The following is a 27,658-nucleotide window of genomic DNA, read 5'->3' as shown; positions in this document are numbered from 1 at the left end:
ACACAAAAATGATATTGATGACAGCATCATTTACTCACTGTAAAGCTGTTCCAAACCTGTACGAGTTTCTTTCTTCGGCTGAACACTTAAAGGGGTCATCAAGTTGTTTTGCATTTTACCCACTTTCTTCAAGATATCTACTTTTGTGTTCAACTTTTGTTGGGAACAACTTGAGTAAATACTGACAGAATTTAGATTTTTGGGAAATCTGCCACTTTATGAAGAGGTCTATGAGAAACATTTAAGATATATCTTTTTTTGTGATTTTCACATTTCTTTGGGCACTGACTTCGATGCTTCTCAAATGAATGAAAAGCTGAATCATGCTCGACAAACCCTATCATTTACTGCACATTTGTGGTCAGTAAATGCCTATGCCAGAAGAAATCTTATTCAGCTGCCTTCCACTTACCGTGCTTAAGAAAAACGGGTGATGGTTTTCACCAATTAATATTTACAGCTAACTTGGGCTTTATCTGTGGTATGAAGTGGCCGTGGATGTTTAGTCTAGTCCAACCATCATCCATCAATCTAGTGGATGAATGGATGGTATGGTCTGTTTGTTCTAGCTAATAAAAATCCAGATCATATACAAATAAAATAAGCTCTAGGCAGAGTAAAAACCTTGTGTTGAATGCTTTTGATGTTGTGCAGGCCAAAGAAACATCTGCAACTTGTAAAGATCGGAGCTTGATCGCACTGAGCGCTGGTGAAAGGCTCATCAGCACCACGGGTTTGAGCACAAAACTGGGAAAGTGGAGGCTCAGCTTCAGATATTTTGCATTCACGTGCTATGAAGGTTTCCATCTGGCACTCTGGATAGATTTCCCAGTAAAGGCTGAGATTAATAGGTCAGCCACAGGTTTTGTTACGGAAAGTGTCTGTTAGAGTTGCAGATGTGAAGTTGTACTGTGATGTTGAACCTCGAAATGGCAATGAGGTAACAGTTTAAACAAAACCCAAGATGCAGTTTTAGTAAAATGAGTGTGGACAGCTGATTTGAATGCATTGGTAATGCATTGGTTATAATAGTCGTAGGGTCTCTCCACAACCTTGTTGTAAAATGCTTTCGCTTCTAGGCTAATGGATTGAACATTTGGTGTTTTCCTGGAGAATGTGAGAGCTGTGAGGTAAAAGCTGACTGAATCACTGCCAAGCGCTATACATAACAAATTGTCAGCACTTGTCCAGACTGACAAATGTGGTCATCCATTCACAGGAATTCACAGCCCCGTGTCATACAGACGCAGAATTGAGCAATGCTTTCTCTGCTCTTCAATACAACATAACTGAAAAGATCTGAATCTCATTTCATTTCTATGATAAACCCCAAATTGTCAGAACAGGTTAAGCATGCACCATCTTATAAACATATTTACTCTGTTAATCAGTGTCTGGCAGGCTCCCTTGTGGATTTCTCAAGTCTAATGTATTGCATCCAGGGCCTAGCTCTTGTTATTGCTCTGTAAGAGCGTGCAGTAATGCTGGCCCGCTGCAGCTCATTGTCATGCAGATCTGCATTCATAGCACAGCCACATTCCAGGAAGCCATGTGACATTATTCAAATTGAGGTTAAGTAGCAAATAGCCGATTTTCAAGCACAGGACAAATCAAAGTTCACAATTGTTCAGCGTCATGGGCGAGCATTGCCAAGCAACACTGTTCAAGTTGAGTGTCTATTCAAATGCTCTTTACAACTGGTCGGTTGCAGCTAAAAACAAAATTGGTTGCTGCTCTATTCTGACAGGGTCGTGGACGGCAGGGAAAAAACAATGCTTAAATGCTAAGGATTGTCTAATCAAACAATGCTTGCCCCAAACAACTCGATGTGAATTCTTCTGATGGTAGGTGCTAGACAGATGCCAGCTCTGACAGGTTTCGTGACGTGCACCAATCCTTGTAAAACAATACAAAATAACAAACGTTCAAGAAAATATGTTCCGGTTTATAATAAACATGGGATCAGTTGAAACAAAGATAAACATATTTTGTGCTGACCACAATGAAAGCATGATTCACTGTTGCACGGTAAGCGTATTTGGTAATCAGTGTAAAATCTGGATCCTAAACAGGTTTAGAACAGTGACTTTAAACTAAACAAAAACATTTTTGGATCCTTGTTTCATAAGAATTTGAGAGTAATCATTGATGTTTTTTCTTCTGTGTTTATCACAAATGTAAAGCGTTTGGTCTGGAAGGATAAAAAATAAATAGTTATGCAGTGAATGCTTGTGAAACATTCAGAATAGGTTGTTGAAAACCACTTTTTATATCCAGTTGTCAGTGGGTGTTCAGTGAATTTTCAGCAACCAAGTATACATGTTTTTTTTTATATTCCCATTATAATCATTAACCATTTTAAGGGATATAAAACACATATTTCTTATTTTGACAACTATTCCATCCTTTCACCTCATCATTCTCTCTACATTGTCATGCTCTGATAATGTATTTCCAATGTTTTTCTTTGTAAAGCTTAGCTTTATTGGCCAAAACAAACTAGATTTTTCTTAGATCAATGTGAAAAATTTGTCTTCACACTCTCAGAAAAAACAAAAGCTGTAACTCTGTGGTGGTATTTCTTCAATAGATACACATTTATAGGTACTAATATTTATCTTTAAGGTTCCAATAAGGATCCTTTAGGTCCATATTTGTACCTTTTGAAAAGGTTCTGCCCTAGTGACATCTTTTGTACCTTTTTTTCTGAGAGTCCAGTGAGGTCACATCCCATAAATGATTCTTTGTAACTAGTCATTTTCTGAGCAGGGTAAACCAAGATGTTTTAAAGGGGTCATATGATGCAATTTCAATTTTTCCTTTCTCTTTGGAGTGTTACAAGCTCTTGGTGCATAAAGAAGATCTGTATTTATATGGTGTATTTATCAAATAAATTAAATACATATTATACATTTAACTAAAGGATCCTGCAAGCACTTTAATTCCCAACACCCTTGTCCTTTACACGTACGGCACAAAAATGGGTTCAATAATGTTGAATGTTACAAGGACTGTTTATTGCAAATGCAGATCCCACTGTGTTCTGGTTAAATAACTTTTATTTACTTGTTGCTAAGGTTTGCATATGGTGGTGTGTTCTTACAACATATAGAACTACCAAATTTTGCTATAAGTTTGATTGCATAATATAATATAATTGCTGTTAATAGTGTTCATCGTCTGTTTGATTACGTCTTTAATAGATTTTTCCGTACATTTCTGCCATATGTACATAAACTGACAGTCACCACTTATAAGTGACTACTAAATATAGTAGAAACTTAATTTTCTGTAAAGTTACTTTGCAACGATTTGTATTGTAAAAAGTGCAATACAAGTAAACTTGAATTGAATTGTGTTCTTAGTGACAGCTTTCCTAAAAATATATCCTATTCCTAAAATAAGAAATGTCTCAATATATCGCCTTGCTGACAGTATCGCAACGTATCGCAACATATCGTATCGCAACCCCAGATTCTTGGCAATACACAGCCCTATTTCGAACCTTAAACCGCATAAACACATTTTATTACACCAAATACACAAAATAATGTTCTTTTTAGCAGCATCATATGAGCCATTAAAGATAAAACACCTTGTGTCTCAGTGTGACTCAGGACAGACACACATGGAAGTGAAGCTTGTTAAATGCGATGAATTAGTCTTATTAGTAGGTCAGGAGCTGCTGTTTGCTAAATATTTAGGGTTGTGCATATATGCTTGGCTTATTATAGGTTTGCTGATATAGTCATGTAGTTAATGACTTTTAGCTATAGGCTAAATCCCACTGTAATAACAACAGCCCTCGGTGCTTGAGTCAAGTGTTCTGTACTTAGGAACAATTTCAGGCAATTTCCTGACTAAACCTCCAAAGTGCTCTGTTGTGCATTCAGAGGTCTTTGAATATCAAATAAGCATCAAATTATCTTGTTTTCTGTTTTTCCATTTTATTAATTTTTTCACAGATTCTGTGTTTTATGAATCAATATACATTTATCATAAAACCGATGGTGTCTAATTAAACAAATTTTAAAATGTAATGAAATGAAGGCATAATTTACAACAAAACATTGCATCATTTTTTTAATGAAATAATATGCTTTACTGTATAACTTTGTAAAATCAAATATACATTAGTTGTGTGATATTCCTTAAAATTATTATTATTTTTATTATTATTATTACTTGAAAATACATTTTTGTATAGCATAGTAATATATTTCTGTCATAAATTCTTCATGTTAAACTGGACTTTTATTTTGAAAGATTGTTGTGAAGGTCTTTCAGTTTTACTTTCAGTGTGGTAGTTTTCCCTAATAAAATTATGAACTTATTAGTGAGAAGCACTGATTGGCTGTTGTCATACATTTTACTGAGACTCAGTATGATATAATTTATCACCCAGCTGTAATTTTTACTATACCAGGTTACAGAAGTGATTAACATTTTTTAACCCCACATTAAAGTAATGAGAATTTAAGGGGAAATTTGGATCATTGTGCATTTTTAATTTTCCCCCCTTTTTTGGGATGAAATTAATAATTTCCTTGCGAGATTTACACTAAGCATAATGAATTGAATATTAATAGTCAAGGTCCTGCAACCTCAAAAAAGTGAAACTAATCCGAGCTACAGTAACTATGGAGCTCCCTGAGAAGTGTGGATGCTTCACGTTGAGTAGTCATTATATTTCACATTAGTGATTGTCTAGTTGTGTGCTTTGTGTCACTGATAGTTTCCAGTGTCAGTAACAGTACCTTGCCTGCGCTGCAGTGTTTGTCTTGGGTGTGGTGCTTCCTTAACCTCTCTTTTCTTTGTCTTTTGTTAGATAACACCTGCGAGTAAAGCAGCGCTGGGTGATTTGTGCCCTGGAGACACCATCCTAGCCATCAATGGAGAAAGCACAGAGACCATGACACACATGGAGGCTCAGAACCGCATTAAAGCCTGCACAGATCAGCTTGTGTTGGCCGTCATCAGGTAATCTGCCTTACTGTCCATACATTCACAGGCAAGTACAAGAGCTGTCACTGGGGTGATATCTTTTTAAAAGTACACTTATGTGCTGTATTAACCCCTGAATAGTGTTTATTAGTACCTAAAGTCTACATTTTAGTACCTAGATGGAATATATTAATAGCTTTTGAAAGGGTAGTGCCATAGTGAAAGCTTTTGTGTTACTCACCCTCATGTTGTTCCAAACCTGTAAGACCTTCGTTCATCTTCAGAACACAAATCTCCATAGACAGCAAGGTTACCACCATGGTCAAGGCACAGAAACGTTTAAAAATCGATAAAATAGTCCATGTGACATCAGTGGTTCAACCGTAATTTTATGAAACTCTGAAAATAGCTAGTTTTTGTGCGCAAAGAAAACAAATTAACGACTTTATTCAGCCATTTCTTCTCTTACGCGTTTCGATGCATGCAGTTCTGATGTGGAGCACACATGCAAATGCCTGAAAATTTGATGTTTATCTGCTTACCCCCAGGGCATCCAAGATGTAGGTGACTTTGTTTCTTCAGTAAAACACAAAATGCGATTTTTTTCTCAACCGTTGCAGTCTGTCAGTCATATAATGCAAGTGAATGGGAATCACGGCTTTGAGAGTCATAAAACATACACAAACAAAACAAAATTAACGTAACGATACATTGATGTGTAAAAACACAAAACGATCGGTCAGTCCAACAAACTGAACAGTATTTATATCGTTTTTTCAAATGACACTCCTAATTGAGATTATAGATATAGTGTCAATGGTCCATTTCAGAGATAGGTAGCAGTAATGCACTTATAAGTCTGTGATCCACCATAAAGCAGAAGAAGAATAAAGACACCTCACACGCGTAGTTGGACACTTGAACATTTTGAGTTTATCCGCTTCATTCGTGTATGAAATTAACTTCACAACAGACGCAAATTCACATCATGGGAGGGGCTTCTGCCAGCTGAATTTCCTGCAACAACATCACCACATTATCAAATTAATGTTTGTTTACAAATATCAAACACAAAAGGCCAAGTTAGTCTAATAGCAGACAACACTGTCTTTGTTAGACAATTTACAAGACTAAGATATCCAGGAAATGGACATTAGAGATTGAACATACCCTAGGCCTCAAAACCAGACGCACAAACCTCAAGAACAGTGACAACCAACACGTTAAAAAGATGAGCTCTTTACATCACAGTACAACAAATAACTAACAATAATGATAAAACAAAAACAATTAAAGTTGAAATGAAGTCAGCAAACAGCAAAACAATAATGCTATACGGTAACTGCATAATTTATTCATGCTGCAATGCATGCTGGGAACTCACAAAGCCTTAACATTTCAACAATATGAAATGCTATGTTCAGACAACTGTTTTGACTACTTGGGGCAACATTTGGGGTAATTTTGTTGGTCTGACAAGGATTTTTATGTAGTTTCAAGAAAATAACATTTTTTTTAGTATGTGAGACTCAAAAGGTTTCGCAAACTGGAAAATGAGCAGTTTCATTTTTTTTTTACAGTGTTTGGTCTTTATTCAATTAATCTATTTCTTCCAAGAAATCTTCCAATACTTTATTCCTGTTTCTGTAAAAGTATGAAGAAGTTTCCACTGTTTCCGCTCTGCTTACGCATCTGAAACGGCATCTCATTGTAATCATGACAGTAATAAATGATGTTTAACTGTTCAGCGCTGTTATCTTGAACTTGAGAGGCAATTTTATTCATCTTGGTGCATTTATGCCCCAAGCCCATGTACAATTCTGCCCCTGCTCTATAGTCAGCTCTGTTGATTTTTGTGTCCATTTCTTGAAATGACAGTGTTATAAAAGACAATCCTTTTCACACCAACAGAAGTTTTGTGTGTGAGTGTGAGATTAACCCGGAGGCATCACATGCTTCATCATGCCATATTTGGTGTGTGTTCTCAGAGCGAGCTGCTCTTGTTATTTGGAAAAGCCCTGAACTCTTGGTAGACCTGCTCATATATCATCTTTTGACATTAAGTGGTACATTCACATAGGAGTAGTAAATTTATTTAAGGATACTCTGGGTTGTTTATACTCAGCATTCGACTGGGAACTTTAGAGACTCCTTTAGTTTTCCTCCACAGCTGATCACATTTCAAAACCTTCAGCCTTGCTTTTTTGCTTTCAACATCTGATCTCTGCTGTCTTTAAAGGTGTTTTTTAAGGCCTGCATAGATGGCCCTGTGAAGGTCACATGACAGCATTGTAAATGCAAAAACATGGCCCCCTCTATCTATTGGTATGTGACCTTTAGCATATGCCAATGAGTCATCTGTATTAGTCTTTGCTTTTGAAATGAGTTGTGCGTTGGCACGATAAGCAGCGTTTCATTCCAGTGTGCATGGATGTACTGGAGCAGGGCGGGGAAACTGATTACAGACTAGAGATTCTGTTTCCCATGTGTTTGGATGGAAATATTTCAAACATGCCACCCAGAATCATATTGATTCATATTCTTCTTAAGACTTTGACAATGAAGCAATAGAGTTATAAGCAAGTCATATGTTGGTTGTTGTTTCATTTGAGAGATGCATAGATGAAGAATTAAAAAAAATTGAGTGACACATTATAAATAAGCCAATTCAGGTGTAACCAAAGAATGCACTGCCTTTTCAGAAAAACTACACTTCTGCTTTATAACCCGTGTTAAAAAAGCAGGTTCTTCCAGTTAAATCAAATGTCCATGTCACTTTAGATTCAATAACAAGATTTAAGATTCAGGAGAAAACATTACTGGATTGTTCTCAATAAACTGTGTTATTTGTGCCAAAGGGAAGTATTTCTTTTTACGTTCAAGAAATCATATTTTCCCACCAGGATTACAACTGCTACATACAATACCACCAAATACAGTAAATGTGCCCCCCATAACATTAAGAGTACAAGTCAACAAATATGAGTTCTTCAGGTTGGTTGTTAAACTTCTACCTATAATGCTAAAATGTGTTTATTACCTTGTGAAGTATCAATGGTTTTTATAATAACTAGTATCTATGTTATTTTAGCACTGTAACAGCAAGACATTTAGTATTACAATCAGTGTTGGGGGTAACACGAGTTACGTAATCAGATTACTTTTTCAAGTAACTAGTAAACTAACACCTTAATTTTTAATTTTAGAGTTACTTTTTCAACTGAGCAATGCAAGTTTTCACATTAATTTACTAAAAAATCTTCTGTTGAGAGAAACTGGGAGTGAGGTGCAGAGACAGAAAGTCTTCAATCCACTTTTGTTGTGAAAGGGTCTTCACAGTCACCAAAAAATATATTTGTTGGGTCTTTTTTGTTATTAAAACACAAATATGCAAACCCAGCCCAGGTGACAAAAAGTAATGCAAAATTTATGTAATGCATTACTTTCTAACTAAGTATTATGATTAGTTACTTTTATGGAGTAAAGTTATCTGTTAACAGATTGCTTTTAAAAGTAACTTTCCCCAACACTGATTAAGTTTTGGTGTGTCTTCTAATAAATCACAGGTTATCATTCAAAATGTACATGGTTGAGCATTATGGGGATAAACTTCTGCTTAAAATTCTGAACTAGCAAATATCTTCACATTATGTACAGCATGGTAGTTTTCTTGCTTTTTATTTGTACTGGTGGTGATGAACAATTCAGATGAAATAAAATATATAAATCTTTAAAAAAGTTAACAGTCACATATTTGAAATATTGTGATTACATTTAATCAGTGTGACATACATTACATGCACATGGCTCTGTTTATAATTCCTACCATAATAAGTTCATTTTTTTAAGTAATTGATTTATGCCACTTGATGGATGCTTTAGTGTATTTATTCAGCCATAAATTCTTAAAGAGATGAATTTGTTATCCAAACATGTCAGTGTTTGAGAAATGAGGTTGGGTATAACACACAGATGCTGACGGTGTGAAATTAGAGCATCACATTAAAGCCCAAATGACCAGGAAGGCATGGGATTCTGAGGTAGAAAAGCATCCAGGACTTGCATAAACATATTTGGTCGCTGACTAAAGCAATTCCAGAAACCAATGTCTGGTTGAGGTCATATTATTGAGCGCTTTTGTGTCCAGGGGTTGATTGACCTCTCAGTTTTGTCATCATTTACTCAACCTCAGGTTGTTCCAAACCTGTATGAGTTTCTATCTTCTACTAAACACATAGAAAGAAGATATATTAAAAAACGTTGATAGCGAAACAGTTGATGGTGTCCATTGACTTCAGTGGCTTCCATCAGCTGTTTGACTAGCAACATTCTTCAAACCAGCTTGGTATTGTTACAATGGAAAGTTACTTTTAAAAGTAATGCATTACAATGTTGCGTTACTTAAATTAAAAAGCCTCCCAATTTCTCTCAGCATGTGAAGAGGAGAGCTGTCAGTCAATAAATGGGAAAACAAAATAACTGGTGTTACTTATTTGAAAAAGTAACATATTTTCTTGCAAAATTTAAAAGTAACGTGCTGCTTAAATAGTTCTGATCTGATTATGTAATTTGCGTTACATGTAACGCAGTACCCCCTAATACTGATATACTAGAATACATTGTGATGTACAGTAAATGAACATTTCATCCCCCAGATAGTCTAGAAAAACTACAGATTGCACTTTCGGATTTTTGGCTCCGCATTCACGAACAGTTGGATCGAGCCAAGTGCATTATGGGTATTGAAGTTTTCCTACCTTTTAGTCAAATAGAAACCTGTTTGCTCAGATTTCTCTAGTCATTATATTGTTTAATTGTATAGACAGCCAATGTATTATAAAAGCCAGTGTTTCCAGTGGTGAATTTCCCCTCATTCATCTCTTTCTGACTGCAACATTTGGTGGTGTCATGTGTGGTTATGTACCGGATGTGTTCCCGCTTGATCTCTGAGTCAGCGCTGGACGAAAGGTTGAACGTGTCTTACAGACGCACCCTGGCGTATCCTTGAGCCACTGTGAAGGAAGAGAACAGCTGCTGGGAATCTCTCCGGATCTCCGGATCTTCCTCTTTAAGGAAAGTTGCAGTCTAGAAAAGGCGGAGAGTGCGGATGACAAAGATTTGTTTCCACAAGTCATGAAGCTGTCGGAAAGAGCCAGCTACTTGAAGCCGAGTGAGTCATAAGACACGGGTCATGAAAGTGCAGGGGAGCAGAGAATATAAAAAAGAGGAATTAAGGCACAGAGAAAACAGGGCAGGACTTAGTGCTTAGTGGACAATGACGCACGAACGAAGAAATGTGTGTGGATTTGAAAGCTTAGAGGAGGAAACAAAGAGAGGGAAAGAGCTATGTTTGCCATTCCTTGATCGGGATTTCTAAGAGAAGCCCTCGTTAGTGTTTGAAATTAAAAAATATATATAGTTTAGAAATTCAAACAGGACGTCCCGACCAAAGACACACTAAGTGGTTGAGCCAAATGTTGACATGCTAGAACATCCTGCTTCTTTCTTTAAGCAGCATGCTATTATGATACTCTTTTTCCAAGAAACACAATTTATTATTAATATGATACTAGAGCAGGAATGCACACTGTCCTGCAGGTTTGATCTCCATCCCTTATTAAACATTGGCCAGTCCCATGAAGCAAGGTATTAGTTGGGTTTTAGAGTTATATTATGAGTAAGAGATTGCAAACTGAAACTGGAACAGTTTTCAACAAGACAAAATTGATGCTTTAGACCTTTAGCGATGCTTATTTAGTATGTCATCAGTCCATTACACATGAGCAATTATAGTAAAGCAATTAATACTAGGCGTTCAGTTACAGAAACATACATTTAAATCAGAAATTATGTTAGAACATAATTACCTCAATATGTAAATCCATGTATATATATATATTTGAAGAGTTTATTTGCAAAAACATAACTCTGTTTTTTTTTCATTATGCATGTTAAATGTTGATATCAACATTAAATAGATTAATTAGTGCTTTGTGAACTAATATAGTTACTAATATAGAATGATTTTCTTTGTAAAACAGACTCCTAAAATATAACATGCAAGAATAATTCTGTTCCTGTTTTAGTGAATGAGGCCCAAACGACTTGGAATAATTGAACAGTGCTCAGATACAAATACATACACAATACAAATGTAAATAAGCATCTGTTTTGCATTACTGGGTTACAGCAAAGTACAGATGCTCACTGATCATACGGCGGGGGTCTTATGAAAAATGACATGACGGATTGGAAACTGTATTTGAACAGTTCATCGCTGTGTTTTCTGGAAACATCTGTGCATTAGTCATCTTCCTGAAAATGGAAAAGAAACAAAGCAGCAAAGCCAAAGCAAACCCTCTACTATTGCAACTCAGTTACTCATTCAAGGAATCCCAAACAGAAGGAAAATATGATCGACAGGAACTTTTTATTTTAGCAACAGGGCTGAGACACCCACTTATAACATGAGCTAATGGGATGAGTTTTATTATTATTATTATTCCTACTGTATATAGTACTTTTGAGCTGCTAATCTTACTCTAAACCAAACCCTAGCACTATTTCTCAGAAGTATATACAATATAAAAACAAATCATGGTGATTACAGCTGTGTTTATTGCTTAAACGTCAAAAGGCAGTGCCAAAGAAGTCCAAATAACAATGTGAAAAAAGTAATGGTTAAACAGTTACATAAATGTTATTCCTTTTAAGGTTTTGAAGTGTCGTCTGGTTTAACATTAACATTTCATTCCGTTCTGCCAATCTGTAATAGTTTCAGATTAAGTAAATGTGTTAAACAAATGCAAACGAAAACATAAATGCAATAGAAAAAAAATTATTCACAATGATTTATAAATATATTTATGTCTATAAAGTTGTACATTTTAGATTTTATTATCTATGGAACTATAAGTAAATGTATGCATGATAAAGCCACACTTTTTAGTAAAATACATACAAATACTCATAAAAACCCATCTGTCCTCATGAGGAGGTCAGTCTCTTACAGTCAGAGTCGTGCTGATAGAAGACAGATTTTGATGCATAATCATGTGCCACATTCTGGAATTACTTGATAGATTATAATGGAGAAATAGTGGAAACAAAACGGTACATTGTGTGTGTCATTACTGCCCACTGCATCTGCCTCTCTCATGTTCCTCTCATTCCCAAACACACAATACTTCACGTTGTTGATGTCCTAAGAGTATGACTATTTATTTGACAGCAGGCCAGAAATTGCTAGTGAATTTCACAAAACATTATGAAGAAATTGCGGTTTTCAATTTCAACAAATTAGGCAAGCAAGACGTTAAATTAAATTATCAAATTAAATAAAATTTATTGTAAAACATACTCTGGTTATCTTGAAAATGCAATATAAAAATATGTTTGACACATATACAAGTATGATTTTTAAAATCCAATAAAATACTTTTACAATAAAAAATGTGCTTGATTATATTTATTGTTATTTTGGAATCTGATGGACACAAACCAAAAGGTATTCATCAGTAAACGATCTGTATCAGCACAAAAACCATTAAAAAAGACTCATTAAAAACATTAAAAAGACTCCAAGTTTCAAACTTGAAAATCATATATTCAAAGTTAAAAAGTAAAATATACCCACACCTGTGACAGCATGTGAGTTCAGTTTCATATTCATTTGGAAAGCTGTGACATTACTTGGCAACCCAAACTTTTATATTTGGACTCACTTAAGAAAAGCAACCCTTAGACTGCAAAGAAAGAAAGAAATAACCGTATTTCACACCTCACAACGAGTAAAGGTCAATTGTATTATGCTTACTTTTCTTAAATAGGACATCCTTGATGATGTATACACAGCCTAACATATTCAACCTCATGAGGATGCTTTTGTCTTGAGTTTTCCTGCTCTGTTTACAGCACGAGTAAATAATATGAAGCTACAACAATTTCTCTGCTGGTTTCTGTACTGTCATACCACCCAGTCATAAAACACGACCATTTGAAAGCATCTTTATTCGAGTGGGTTTCATATGGAAAACATCCTTTAATCTGTCACATCCAGATGACCCTAAGTCACTTTGACATTCATTTCTAAACCATTGCCTCACCCTGCCTCATCCAAGCCAGCTCAGACAGGGGTGCATTCATGCTCCAGTGAAGAAGTTTCCATCATGAGAGCGATGGAGGGATCACAGAGGTTTCTTTGTTGCTCAGATCGGCGTATGGCTGTGTGCATGTAGGTGTAAGAGGAGGAAAACCGCCGTCTTTGTTCGGTCTTAAGATGCTCAATATCCCTTTAGTTTTACCACTATGCAGTTTGAGATTTTGAAGACAAGCGAGCACATTGATCATTGATATCAGTCAGTTGCAGATAAACAAGCAGACTGTTTCCTCTCATGTATGCAGCTACTGTGTATGGCTTCACTCACCTCACTGCTTTTGTCTTTTAGATCTGGAAAGGTTTGGTCTCCAACTGGAATAGAAGAAAACAAGACAAGTCCATACACCGGCACACTGGAGTCTGACTCACAGGTATAAAGCCCGGTGGCATAGATGAGATGCTTTCAAACCCTCACAGCTGCGGTTACATTTTAATTGACAAAATGCTGAATTTAGTCTTTAAATCTTCAAAAAAATGCATTATAAAAGTGCCTTCAGAATCTGAGGAGCAGCTGATGTCAGATATATTTATGTTTTGCATTCTGATCTGTTTTGTGTGAAAGCTTGTTTCAGAAAAAAAGTCTGAATTGTGAGATAAACACAATTTTTTTCAGTGGCGAAAAACTGGTTTTCTTACAATTCGTTCTCTTCTGTCTCTAATGAAGAGTAACAATGTCACTCGCTTAATAAATATGAGAACAGAAAGTTTAGACTCATTTTTAAAGGGGGTCACATTATAAAAGGGATTTTGGTGTGACTTCATTTTGAGTATTTTTCCTCCAGTTCATCCAACCTAAAACCCATTTTCAACATGATGCTAAAGCTTTCTTTTTATCCAGTCGTGTCGTGAAAAATAGCGAATGTTTTGTGGTAAACGAGACAGATGGTCTGAAATGGTTTTTGGCGCTGACACAGGAATCGGTCGGGCATTACACAAATCTTCAGTAAAATCAGATTCACATTTGGGGGCTGTATGTCATAACGTCTATAAAGTGTGTTTGAGTGATTTCCAGAGCAGATGTGTGCGTCATGCTGAGATGTAAGTCATTGTGGCTTCTGCCATGGCACTGGAAAGTATGAATGTTGAGAGTCTGTAAGAAAAGTGAAAGAACAAGTCACGTCAGAGGCAGTTTTAACCCAGACGGTGTGGGTCCGAGCATAACTGAGGTATTGTTCCATTGCTCTGATCTTGTTACCTCAGAGTTGTAATATTTATTTTATGAATGGAACAAAACTGCCCATCGCCCGTGATTCGCCAGACTTTTAAGGCCCTCTTTTATAGACCCCCTTTTTTTTTTTTTTTTTTTTACTAAATACGTTAACATTATTATTTTGAGTCGGAATTGGGTTTAAATCTTGGTGCTTAACTTTCCTATTTGTACTTTTCCAGTCATTTGAGTAATCATTATCAAACCAGTATCAAATGTGAGCCTGAAGCACAAAATCATTAGGATATTGAGGAAAAATCATTTTCCATTAAGACATTTAGTAAATTTCCTAGCATAAATATATCAAAACATAATTTTTGATTAGTAATATTGCTAAGAACTTCATTTGAACAACTTTAAAGATGATTTTCTCAATATTTAGATTTTTTTGCTCGCTCAGATTCCAGATTTTAAAATAGTTGCATCTCAGACATATATTGTCATCTTAACAAACCAGACATCAATGAAAGCTTATTTATTAATAGGTTCTGTGATCCAGGGTAACCAATATTTATCAGTCACTCAAGTCACACTTAGAATCAGTCTGGAATTAATTTGATTTGTAATGTTTAAATATAGTCCCTTCTGATCATCAAGGATGCATGATTTGATCAAAAATACAGTAAAAACTAAAACCTTGTAAAGTATTATTTCAGTTTGATCATTCTAATACTGTATATTAATTTGCTGCTCAGTTATAATCAGTTATCATTGGTTATCAATTATTAATCATGTTTTTTTTTTATTATCAGTGATGGAAACTGATTTTTGATACTTTTTAAAGTATTGTTTAGAAATATAAATTTCAAATGAACAGCATTTATTTGAAACAGAAATCTTTTTGTAACAGTTTTGATTAATTTACTGCATCCTTAAATAAAAGTATTCATTAATTTCTTCTTTTTTAACCGTACTTATCCTAAATCTTTAATAGGTAATTTACACAGTTTCCACAAAAAATATTAAGCAGATCTGTTTTCATCATTGATAATAATAAGAACCATAATTGACCACCAGTGATCATTTATAATAATTTATATTTATTATATTTATAGTAAAATAATGTGTGTGTGTATGTGTGTGTGTGTGTGTGTGTGTGTGTGTGTGTGTGTGTGTGTGTGTGTGTGTGTGTGTGTGTGTGTGTGTGTGTGTGTAAGCTAAATATATTTCAAATATCTCATAATGTCTGGTTTCACTTAGTTTCTGTAACCTCTATTTTTTTAATCTTAAAAGTCAATTTGTGAACGTATCTGTAGTTGTTTGCTCTGTATAAGTGTTGGTGAGGTGGTGAGGTTTTGTAATGCTGGCAGTGTTTTCTTAGTCTGTCAACAGAAGCCATATGGTTTCCATCAGGTCCTCCCTTTAACTTCTGTATCTCTCTTGCAGTGCTCAGGTCGATATCAGTCTCCATAAATCAGGGGTCATTTCCCCACAGCAAAGCTTAATTAATGAAAGTAGGTTTGGGGTTGGTTTCAGATTTATTCAGTTCACTGCTAGCAGTTTGTGGCAGTAGCAGAGCGCTTTATATGGTTCTGAATGTGGGCAGTCACCCAGAACCAAAGGGCATGCTGGGATAGCATTGTAAAACAGGTCAGTGAAACCTGATGATGGTCAGGATTTATGAGCAGACACAAAAACTCCCCGTAAATAATTCCCTGGTCTTTCTGTGTTTCTGCTGGGCCTTCACTGACGATTATGAGGAAACCCTGCAAAGTTTACTTTAGGAAAGTCATTGCTGTCCGTTTCAATCTCACAGAAATATGTCCAGGTCATATTTCTTTCAAAAAGAAAAACGAGCATTTAAATTTGGCTTTTTTTTCTTTTCTTTTTTTAAATATGTAATAGATATATAATAGTTGCATTAATAAATTAAATGCAATACCACAAATACTGCTTATGGTTAGTAACCCTGTACAAAAAGGTTTCATTTGTTAACAGTTAACACAAACTAACAATGAAACATACTTCTAAATCATTTATTAATCTCAGTCAATGCTTATTTTCAACATTTCTTAATACATTATTCAAATAAAAAGTTATTTTTATTGTACTAGACTATAAGGCTCTAATGGAATAACTAATGGTAAATAATAGGACCTTATTGTATTTTATTAATATATTTTTTTTTGCATTGCATTCCGTTGCATTCTATTGCAGTAATTTAAATGAAAGTAAAAGTAAATTGCAGTAATAATGTATATATATATATATATATATTATAAGATATATATATATATATATATATATATATATATATATATATATATATATATATATATCTCTTATTTTTTTTTTTTTTTTACATTTTTGTTTCGACGGCTCCTATTTCATTGCTCCTCTACATCACTGCACTGCAGAATAGGTTAAATAAATCAATTTAATGAGACAAAAGCCTTATCCAGATTTATAAAATAACAAAAATGTAAGCTTATATAGTGGAAATTTATGGTTAAAAAGGTACAGAGGTACAAATGAATGGTTTTCAGTGTTAGACTAGAAAGCTGGCACTTTTATAAGCTATACTCCAGATGTGTAGACTAGTAAATCTGACATTTTTATTGCAGTTACACCCTTTAGAGGCAGACGTGAAGTAAAGGAGCGTGCATCAACACAGAGGCCCTTAACAGCTAGGTTTTAGCAACAAGATGATTTCTGCCAAACTTGTCTCTGGATGCTGCGTCCTCCACAGAGCTGTAAACAGTATCTGTAGCAGGACGAGCAGTCTGTGTGTTGGTCTAGTTCAATTTATGTTCCCCGAGGGTTTCAGTCTCTGTGTTTGCTTACAAGCAATAGTCAGAACAATCTACATTGGTCTGAATTGTTATTGTTTTCAAATATTAACATTTTTATATGCTTTAGATAACCATAATGTTTCTGTTCACGTCAGTGTTCATCAGCTTGTGGCAGAATTATTGTTCAAACAGTGTTTATAATTATAAAATAACAAATGTTTATGTATGATGATAAATGATCTGCTGTTAGGGTCGAACCAATCCTACCACAGTCTGTAAATCTGTGGCGTCTGATCTCATTTGAGCATTTGTTTTATGTGAAGTTTTGCCTTCATGCTTTTCCAAGATTTCTAAAGGTTCAATATATCTTCTAAAATATACTTTCTACCAATATATTTTTGTTTTATAGTATAAAAATATTCATATATTTTTAAAACCATTTAAAAATAAAGTTTGCCCTTTAAATAATTACCAAAATATATATTTAAAAGTATTTCCATATTTGTTAAAGTATATTTCAAAATATATTTCCGTATATATTTTCTACCAATTTTTTGTCTGTAACATGTGCAAACATATAAAACATAATCAAGTAGGCTATTCCATCACAAATTGCATTTAGCATTTAGCTAGTGTAAGATTTTCTTGCCCCGAAATACATTTTGAAGTATATTTTGGTATATGATGGTTGAAACTAAATATATTTTCAATTGCAAAAATAGATTTAATAGATTGTATTTATTTATTATATATATATATATAAAATATTAGTGCATCCAAACGATTAATCGTGATTAATCACATTCAGTTTACAAAATATATGGTGTGTATACTGTGTATATTTATTATGTTTATTTATTATATTTATTATATTTATATATAATAAAAATATATGCATGTAAATGCATGTAAATATTTTAAAAATGTATACTGTATGTGTGTGTATTTATATATATACACAATAAATATACACAGTACACACACCATATATTATGTAAACTGAAACTTTTATTTTGGATGTGATTAATCACGATTAATCGTTTGACAGTACATATATATAGTGTTATGAAATGGGTTGGATGCAGCCTCAATCTATTTCTACATTCATTTATTAAGACAAACATTCAAAACAACTCATTCTGATGTTAACTTAATGAATCCATTAGCAAGCTTATCTTTATCCCTGATTATTTCAGTCTAATCTTTATGTTGTTTTGAGAACATGCCATGCATTTTTGCACAGAAGCTGGATTGAGATGTTGGAGCTTAAACTGCACTTACTCATGTACTCTATTCATATTCAGTGAGGCTTTTTAAACAGATAAGATGACAAAGAATTCTGTTTTTCACGTTATAAGTGGTCCTCAAGGGAACAGATAACATGATAAAAAGCATATGAACCTATTATAGCATTCATACTCATAGAAAAGTCTTGTTCAATGTTTTAAATGAGCTGCTAAGAAGAGCTGGCTTCTGTCCACTCAAGAAGAGAAATGTAATTTTCATACTGACTTGTTGCCCTAGGAACATTTCTTACCATAAAACAGAGGGATGTACTGTGAGATCTTTTCATTGTCAACAGAAAACTGAGCCTCTTCCTGAAAGAGATGAAAATGTGGTTTGCAGATGAATCTTTCTGCCTCCTGCTGTGGAGATGAAAGCCACAGTTTGACTCTTGTGAACGTTTATTCATCCAAAAAATGAGAATCCTGTCGTTATTTATTCACCTTCATGTCGTTCCAAACCCATAAAAATTTCATTTTTTGGTAAAACACAGTCGGCTAAGTCATGCATTTTGAAGTTGACTCTAAAGTATTGATTCCCGATTCATTTTCTTGATTCGTTCTGGTCCAGTAATTGATTTGCACCAATCACTAAACAACAGGCTAAAATTCCTCATTTAAAAAGTGGTACACTATCAAACAAATGTTTGGAATAAAGGTTTTTAATTTTATGAAAGAAGTCTTTTCTGCTCACCAAAATACAGTAAAACAGTACAATTGTGAAAAGATGCTACAATATTCCAAGTTTTCTATGTTTTATTTAACAAGGCAGGTTAATTAAAAAACAAGATAATGACATCCTGGCAGGAAAATTAATATCTCCTGAGAAACATATATTACAATACATAAATCACATAAAAAACATAAAATCAATCTCAGTTAAAATATTAATAGTATTACATATGCATGTACATATAGTACATTAATATTTATATGATGATTTTTTTACATGGTATTATATGCAGCAATTATGTATGGCAACAATATTTTATGTATACCTTTGTTAAATGCATCTGCTAAATGAATAAATGTAAATGTATACAAAACATTTTGTAATATTATAAATCCATGTCCGTCTAAAGTGCTTTACATGTACTTACAGGTTTTAGGAAGAATGTATATACATATCATATGCACCTCTTAAAATCTATTACTGATATTGTAAAAATACATATTTATATAGGTTAGAGATATATGTAAAAAAAAAATGTATAGTAAAAATAGAAATAGATTTCATATGTGTTTACTTCATGTGACAATGTGGACATATTACATTTGTATGGGATAAAGAAAGTGTAACAGCACAGTTGCAAAATGTAACAAATTTGTTATTATTTCTTCAGAATTTTCATCAGAATTTGTTAATGTTTGTTTGATCTGGACGTAGATGAACTGGACTGGTATTTCTGGCATGCAGACTTATGAATTTGGCAGACGTTCATACTGAGAAAAAGTTCTTCTTTTCTCAGAATTAGTCTTTAGATATGCTACTTCAGACAAGCTGTTTACCAAAAAAAAGGCATCTCTACTCCGTCTGCAAACAATAACACAAATATGTTTCTTTAAATGATTGCTGATGTCATAAAATGTATGCTATAGATTGTGTGTAAGTGTTGAGTTGACCGTTGAAGGTAATATGTATGATGGGAAAATGTGTGCAACTGTCAATATTTACATATTTGTAAGTAAGCTGTTTATTAGGTGCATGTCAGACTTGTCAAAGTCTGTTTTACTCTTCCAGTCATGGATCGTGCTGGACTCATACACAACGATTCACTCAACTCACAATGAGATACGATTCACAATACTGGTTTCACAATACGATTTTATCATGATTTTTTAACAAAATCGAAATTTAAGACAAATTAAAAATTAAAAAAGATGTCAAAATGCTTTGTTTCTTTGTAAAATTACAAAAAAAAATCCTTAATTAAATATATATATAAATGAATAGTAAAAATAAAAGAAACGTTTTCATATAAATCCAAAATACAATTAAATAAAAGCTTGGATTTATTTTTATTTTTTTTTTATTTAAGAAATTTCAGCATGCCCACATTTTACATCAGAAAATGGGCCTATAGAGAAAAAAAGCATTTAAAGCAAAAACAGAACAGTCCAACTGTAGCTTTATGAAATTATGCTAAACGCACACAGGCTCAATGAGACGCAGATTCACTCTCTGCCAGCAGGTGGCGCTTATGGACCAGCAGAGATACAATGTTTTTTTGGCTACGACTGTAAATAAACCAACGCTGAACTACTTTAATATGCATTATACAGAGACGAATTGAAGGAAAATACCATGTAAACTCTTCTGAAGAGTCTTCTAAATTCATATTCATATACATTCACATCGCGATACGTCAACGCAAAATATGTGCATCGATTCGTCGACCTGTTTTTATTTCTCTAAAAAACATTTGCAAAACGTTTACCTTATGTGCGCTGAATATACGCGATGGCCGGATCAACATTCTGTCCAATGTTATATAACCAATCCAGGGTTTTTTTTGCATTGATCTTTTTTTTTTGGCGGCTGTCAAAGCCTTATTTGATCGGTGAGTGATGACAGGGCGCGTACGAGAGAGCACTCTCAGTCTTCAAACAACACGAGCGCTTCTTGCTCTCTCTCTCCCTTGTGCATATTAATCAAAATCATTAAACACGATAGAAAAAGGGCGAAACACCAAAGTTTCACGAGCGCTCGCGCACTCACAGTCTTCAAACTACACGAGCGCTGTCTTGCTCTCTCTCTCTCTCTCTCTCTCTCTCCCTCCTGCATATTAACCAAAATCATTAGACACATAGAAAAAGGGCGGAACGCCAAAGTTTCACGTGGAGCATTCAGAGATTTTTTTTTTCTCCATGACAGGCTTCTGGCTCCCACTGTTAATTTTTTTTTTTTTTTTTTGGAAAAGCACTGTATTAGCTTAAAGCCCTCAAGTTTACATTGGTTACTGTATTCTTTCAATTGCTCTAAACAAGTATTTTGGGTGACCTTTTTTATTGAATGCTAGACATCAAGTTGTTGATATTTTCATCTGAAAGATTTTTTTTCAGTAAGCTAGGCCCTATGTGTTCAGTAAGCTTGTTTCAGTAAGCTATGTGTTTTCAAGACTTCAAGGTTTTATTGAATGCTATCTCTAAACAAGTGCAAAGTAATGCATTCTTAGTCAGTCTTTTATTTTGTCATTTTAAGAGCAATAAACATATATTGCAATGTTAAGGAATTCATGTTTTTTTCATTCAGATATGTAAATCAACATGTATAAATTGTTAGTAGTCAGTTAATGGGGAGATAATTGAAATCGAATCGGTCTGAAAAAATTAATCGTTAGATTAATCGATGCATCGAAAAATAATCGCTAGATTAATCGCTTAAAAAATAATCGTTTATCCCAGCCCTAATTCAGACAGGATTTGCTTTCTTAGCAAAACAGTTAATAATTTGCATTGGTATTTTGGAATTTTTGGAATTCAAATCACTTTTTTTTTTTTTCACAGACCTTTCGACCAATCAGCAGCGGCTATAGCCCCACCCCCAAGAGTCCGTCCCCAAAGAGTCCCATCACAGGTGCTGTGCCCTACAACAACGGCACCTCCAGACCTGCCTACAACAATCCAGCCGGCCTGTATTCACACAATAATGGAAATGGTGCCCTACCGAAGCAGATGGCAGGCCTCAGCCTGGGCTCCCCTCACAGGTGAGCCACTTCACAGCTCTTCACACATGCATTTTTCTTTGGAATAACATTTAGAAAAATCACGCTAGCTAAATTAGGTCATTTCTGCTTCCAGTTTAACTGTACACTGCTAACTTCAAGCCAGCACAAACCACACTGCTCCTGCAACAGCCAGAAACTGATATTTATGATTGATCAAGGAAGCAATTGTGAGCTTCTACAGCACAGGTCCTGTCCTCACAACAATAAACACGTCAGACTGAAAGATATTACAGCTCTTCGTGCCTATTGTTATGAAAACTATAGTTCATGTTAGAACGGGGTAGTGAGTGAAGTCTTCAGGGAACATCTGCTGCACTCCTATTTAGCAAATATCCCACTGTTTACTCTGAAGATGACAAATCCAGTGTTTATGAATTCCTCCTGTACACTGATCTCTCTCATGGAAACTTCCAGCAGGAAAAAACATAATTGTAATAAATATTATTTCCAAATTCTAGAATTGCAAGTTTAGTGCAGTATGCAGCTTTACTGTGTTTAAACGTTTGACACTGGCTTCCATTCCTTCAGCTTTTATGAATAGCGCGATGCACTGAGAAAGTGTTTGAGGATGGCAGATGTTTCTGGAAGAGGAAGAGATCTGCATGTGTTTTCCTCTCCGTTTCAGCCCTGATCTGCCAGTGAATTCATCAGGAAACCGCAACGGCTTCGACACGCAGTCAGACGTCTACAGGATGCTCCAGGACTACGAGGAACCTGTGTCAGCTCCCAAACAATCTGGCTCCTTCAGATACCTGCAGGGAATCCTAGAAGCTGAGGACGGGGGTCAGTGTTGCCTTGTTTATTTCTCTCTCCTAATGTATGTTGAAATTGTTATTTACAATATAGTTTTTTTTTCTGAAAATGTGATTTAAAAAATGGATATATCATATTTCTTTTTTTTTCTGTAGTTTTATCAGTTGTATTTGTTAAAGTCTTAATAATTCGCATTTTTCTACTCATGTGAAATAAACTAATATTTGCACTTCCAAATATTCAAGCTTTAATAACCGTTCTGCTAGAAAGAATGTCATGCATGTTTAGAACAACATGCAAATAAACAGAGACTGTATTTACACAATAATTAATGAAATTAGAGAAATGTATGCAGAAAATTTTACATGAATCTACATGAACTTTTCATATCAGTATGTGCAAAGGGAACAATAACAACTGTGATGCTTTGCTGTTTGTTTTTGTTGTATGCCACACTATTTTGAAATTATCATGCTCCTTAAAAATGCCTTCAGTAAATGCATATGATTTTTCTTTTGGGCCAGATCACTCTGTAGTCTCCTACAGGCTAAAAAGCTCCCAAAATGCTGTTCTTTATGTCATATGAGCCCATAAATGTGCTTTGTCTAAGCCTGATCACGTAGAGAGGCTCCTAGACTGCGCTATACTCACACTTCACATTCTCTCGCACACTGAATTAAAGCCCCGCGGAGCCTCAGGACTCGAGTGTGTAAGTGTGTAATTAGTGGTATTCGTTGACAGGTTTGGAGTTGTAACCTGTCCCAGCAGTGGTTGGGAATAACAGAGTTAATGACCTCACTTTGGCACAGCAACAGTCAGATGATGGAGGATGCACCACTGTAACATTAATCCGTCAGATTGTTCTCCGATGTTTCCTCATCCAGCAGCAGGGTGGTTTTGAGCTCATGCATTCTGGGCTTGAAACGGAGAAGACAGGAGGAGGCCTTGGTGTCTGTATGCCCTGAATCTAACACACACCTGTGATTTTCAGCTACGCCTGCATGGAGAACAGCTTCTGATCTGGGACTGAAATGTGAAGGACATTCATTTCTGTCCGTCTCTTGTTCCAGGGACAGCTGCTGAGCACACATTTTGAGTTATTTCAGTTTTTAAAACAAAAGAGTGTTATCAGAAGAGCGAATTTGTATGTGAATCAATGGAACAGCATAGTTGGAGACAATGTTGGGAAAAGTTACTTTTAAAAGTAATGCCTTACAATATTGCGTCAGACAGTTATATGGAGTCAAAATAACGCCTTATATATACGCCAAAAAATTACGATTTGCAAAAGAAAATAAAGTTTTGCAAACGAAAATTAAAGTATTGAGGGAAATAAATTTGCTTTTTGCAAACAAAAATTAAGAATTGCAAAACATAAATGAAACAGCGCGAAAGCAATGATTTTGCAGTACATATTTCCCATGGTCATATCTATTAATTTATCTGCAGCGCTGTTTTTATTTTCATTTATGTTTTGTAATTCTTTATTTTTGCTTGCAAAAAGCAAATTTATTTTCCTCAATATAAAAATTTTCATTTGCAAAACGTAATTTTTTCACGTATATATAAGGCATTATTTTGACTCCATACAGTTATGCTGCCTCATTATGAAGAAACAAAATTTAATTTGAGTGTTTGAATTATTATAATTTTGCTCAAATATTTTGAATTCATACATCTGCAACTTTTTTTTAAGTGATCCTATCATGCTTTTTCTCTTTTTTAACCTCCCTGGTCTTAGAAGAATAGTTGATTACTCACTGTATTTGAGCATATCGTATTCTGTGCACCTGACTTGAGCTTGTTTTCCTTGCAGGGGTCTCACCGGTGGACAGACACGGGGTCAGAGGCTTGCGTTCCCCTGTCAGATCCCCCGTGCCAAAGCTGGGCAGCCCCATTGCAGCTCCTCTGGCACCCATCCCCGGCTTACAGAAGCTGCCGCAGTGCACACGCTGCGCAAACGGCATTGTGTAAGTGTGGCCTTGTGCTTCTTATCCGTTTGTTTAAATGCATAGAGAAAAGCCCCTGAATAAACATTTAGGAAGATGCACAATATTGCATGTGTTTGTTTCCATATCTTTGAACACGAGCCTACAAGCTTTAACTTTGACTTTTACAATAGTGGCACGTTCACTGAGTATGAACCTGTCAATGAAGCATGTGTTCCTCACGCTGCACAGGTGATCCAGATATTACTCTAGCGCTGTTGGCACTTTCCCACAGTTTCCACTAAAACTGAGTAAACAGTGAGGTCATATGATAAGGAAGTTCCACAGAAGAGTGAAACAGTGTGTTTATTGTACTGTAAATCCTGTTGACTGATATTATAGCTTTCAAATGTGGGACTGTTCATAGAGATTAATAAAAGGAAGTGGATTCCCAGCTGATAATAAAAAATAAACGTTCTGAAAACATTTTCTTTAACTTTAAGGGCCACCCCCATTGTTGAATATGGATGTGAAAGTGCACTTTTCAAATTAAAATTGTTATGATTCTTGAACGTTTCATCATTTAAAAATAAATAAAAATATAAAAGCATCAAAAAGTTGAAGGAGTTTAAAATTACAGTAAAGAAAATGTGCCATTTTTTATTCCATTTTATATAAAATAAATATTTGTCAAAATATTTTTTAATCCAAAATTGCTATAAAATGAATGCCTTATGTCTAAATAAGTTATGTTCCAAACTTGAAGTTGATATTAAAAAATTGTTCAATTTTTTTTAGGGCGTTATACCACAAACAGCCACTGGGTTTAAAAGTATTTTTCTTTTACAACTGTCTAAATATCTATGTCAATATTAAAAATACCATCAAATATCGAATCTTAGGACTCTTTTCCGACCGTATGTTTTTTGTCAAGACTTTAAAAAGTTTTGATTCTAAAAGACCATAATACACTTTGTAACATGACACCTGACTCCACCCACTAAGGGGGAGGAGCCCTTCAGAAGATTTTTAAATACAATTTCCAAGGTAACGCAATGTCCAATTTCAATATGGTTTTCTCAAGATTAATTTTAAGTGTCTTATCACAGGGGAACCATCGTGAAGGCCCGAGACAAGCTCTATCACCCCGACTGCTTCATGTGTGACGACTGCGGGCTGAATCTAAAGCAGAGAGGATACTTCTTCATCGATGAGAATCTGTATTGCGAGACGCACGCCAAAGCCCGAGTGCAGCCTCCGGAGGGGTACGACGTGGTGGCAGTGTATCCCAACTCCAAAGTGGAACTGGTCTAAGCACACACACACACACACACACACTTTAACCCAAACACACACAGGTTTTCCATGAGGATTCGTCTCGGCCAAGTGGAAATGAGAATAACAAACTGAAATGTCTTCTTCAGCCCCTGCTCAACTTTAACCTGGACTGTGTAGATTGTTAACCTGCAGTTAACCTTATTCCTCCCTAACATTCATACCGAGCAGTTTGGTGTTGCTTTATTAAGAGGAAAGTTTGAAACGCAAGATAACTGAATAGACAAAACAACATCTGTCCACCTACATTCCAGTGGCACACCAGCGATTTATTTTCCTGAAAGCTGTGGTGAACTGAGGTGCTCGAAAAGACCACGAAGAATGTCCCGAGCCATGTGGAAAATGGAAATGGTAGTCATTTATTCAGAAAGTTTGGGACACTGTGTTTATTCTTTGGCTGAGAAGCCAAGACGTGTTTTTTTCTCTCTTGCTTCCATCAACAAATCGAACTTTATCTTTGCTGTAAACCGAAGAAAAGGAGACAGCATTACAAAAACTGCATTTGATTGGCTATGAGCAAATTTATGCTATGTGCATGTTGTGTGTGCATATGATTTGACACCTAATGATCATTTTCTGTCAATTTCTGTGGCAAATATGCAATGCATTCTCAGGAGAAATGTCTAGGGATGGTTTCTCATCAGCTATCATCATGGTGAAGACAATACTGCTAAATCAGGCCACACATACCAGCATCTTTGATCATTTAGGTATTTCTTGGTGTTTTCTGTCATAAAGCAAGCTACCTGAGAACATTTGGTTTAGATGTTTCTTGATTACTCAAATATAGCACCTCCTTGAGTAATGCAAAAAAAACGCCACATGGTCCAAACGTGTCGGCCAAGCAATTCTGACCGCGTTTGCATATCTGCGTACAGTACGTGATTTAAACTAGATTTATTGTAATGGTTTGGATGACCATAATGGTGAAGTAGATATGCTTCTATTTGCTTCTCTGTAAGTGATGAGGCTTTTGTAAATTCTGTAAAATGTTTGTTTTGAGTGATATATATGTGTGGGTTTTAAAAATGTGTAACTCATAACTCGACTTCTTTTGTACTAAGGACCTTCTGTAAATAATATGAATGCTAACAGATCTTCTAGAAAACAGAAAACAGTTGCTTATAGTCGTATTAATGGAATAATTTGTCATTCCAACCTCTTCTGACTTTCTTCTGTTGAACACACATGAATAATCCTCATGGTGTACAAGCTACTAAAAAAGCAGCGTGAAAGTATTATTAAAGTAGTCTGTATGACTTGTGTGCTGCCCTGTGAGAGAAACCGTATGATAAAATTGTGTGCAGAAAACACCAAAATTGTAGTCATTATTGTGTTGCAGGTTAGTTTTCAAAACTGGTTTAATCTATTTATTTCTTCTTGGAATTGTGTGACTGTTTCTCATTTACAGTCATAAATATGCATGCAAAGTTTCGACGCACTGAAGTGATAAGGTATCAACTGAACCCCGTTGGTTTTCATAAAATTTGCCAAAATTCAACCATTTGGAAAACAGCAAATAGTCAGTTTTAAAAAAATCTTTCACTGCAGTTGGCTTGTTTTTTCAAAGCAGGTCATGCAGACAGAAGT

At 35.1% G+C, this 27,658-nt stretch overlaps 1 protein-coding gene across 1 annotated transcript in view; it reads left to right on the top strand.

The window, feature by feature from the left end:
* The window catches only part of pdlim4 (PDZ and LIM domain 4), a 28,419-nt gene extending 1,032 nt beyond the window's left edge, over positions 1–27,387 (top strand). Inside the window, exons 2-7 of the mRNA XM_026195597.1 lie at positions 4,829–4,980; positions 13,392–13,473; positions 21,832–22,031; positions 22,678–22,835; positions 24,622–24,775; positions 25,843–27,387. Of these exons, the coding sequence (XP_026051382.1) occupies positions 4,829–4,980; positions 13,392–13,473; positions 21,832–22,031; positions 22,678–22,835; positions 24,622–24,775; positions 25,843–26,047 (951 nt within the window). The 3' untranslated portion in view covers positions 26,048–27,387. The remainder of the gene's footprint in view (positions 1–4,828; positions 4,981–13,391; positions 13,474–21,831; positions 22,032–22,677; positions 22,836–24,621; positions 24,776–25,842) is intronic.
* Positions 27,388–27,658: the final 271 nt, after the last annotated feature.

This window comes from Carassius auratus, chromosome 21, assembly GCF_003368295.1.
Source record: "Carassius auratus strain Wakin chromosome 21, ASM336829v1, whole genome shotgun sequence".
Classification (NCBI taxonomy): domain Eukaryota; kingdom Metazoa; phylum Chordata; class Actinopteri; order Cypriniformes; family Cyprinidae; genus Carassius; species Carassius auratus.
Note: the sequence above shows the minus strand (reverse complement) of the source record. Positions and strands in the feature narration are given on the sequence as shown.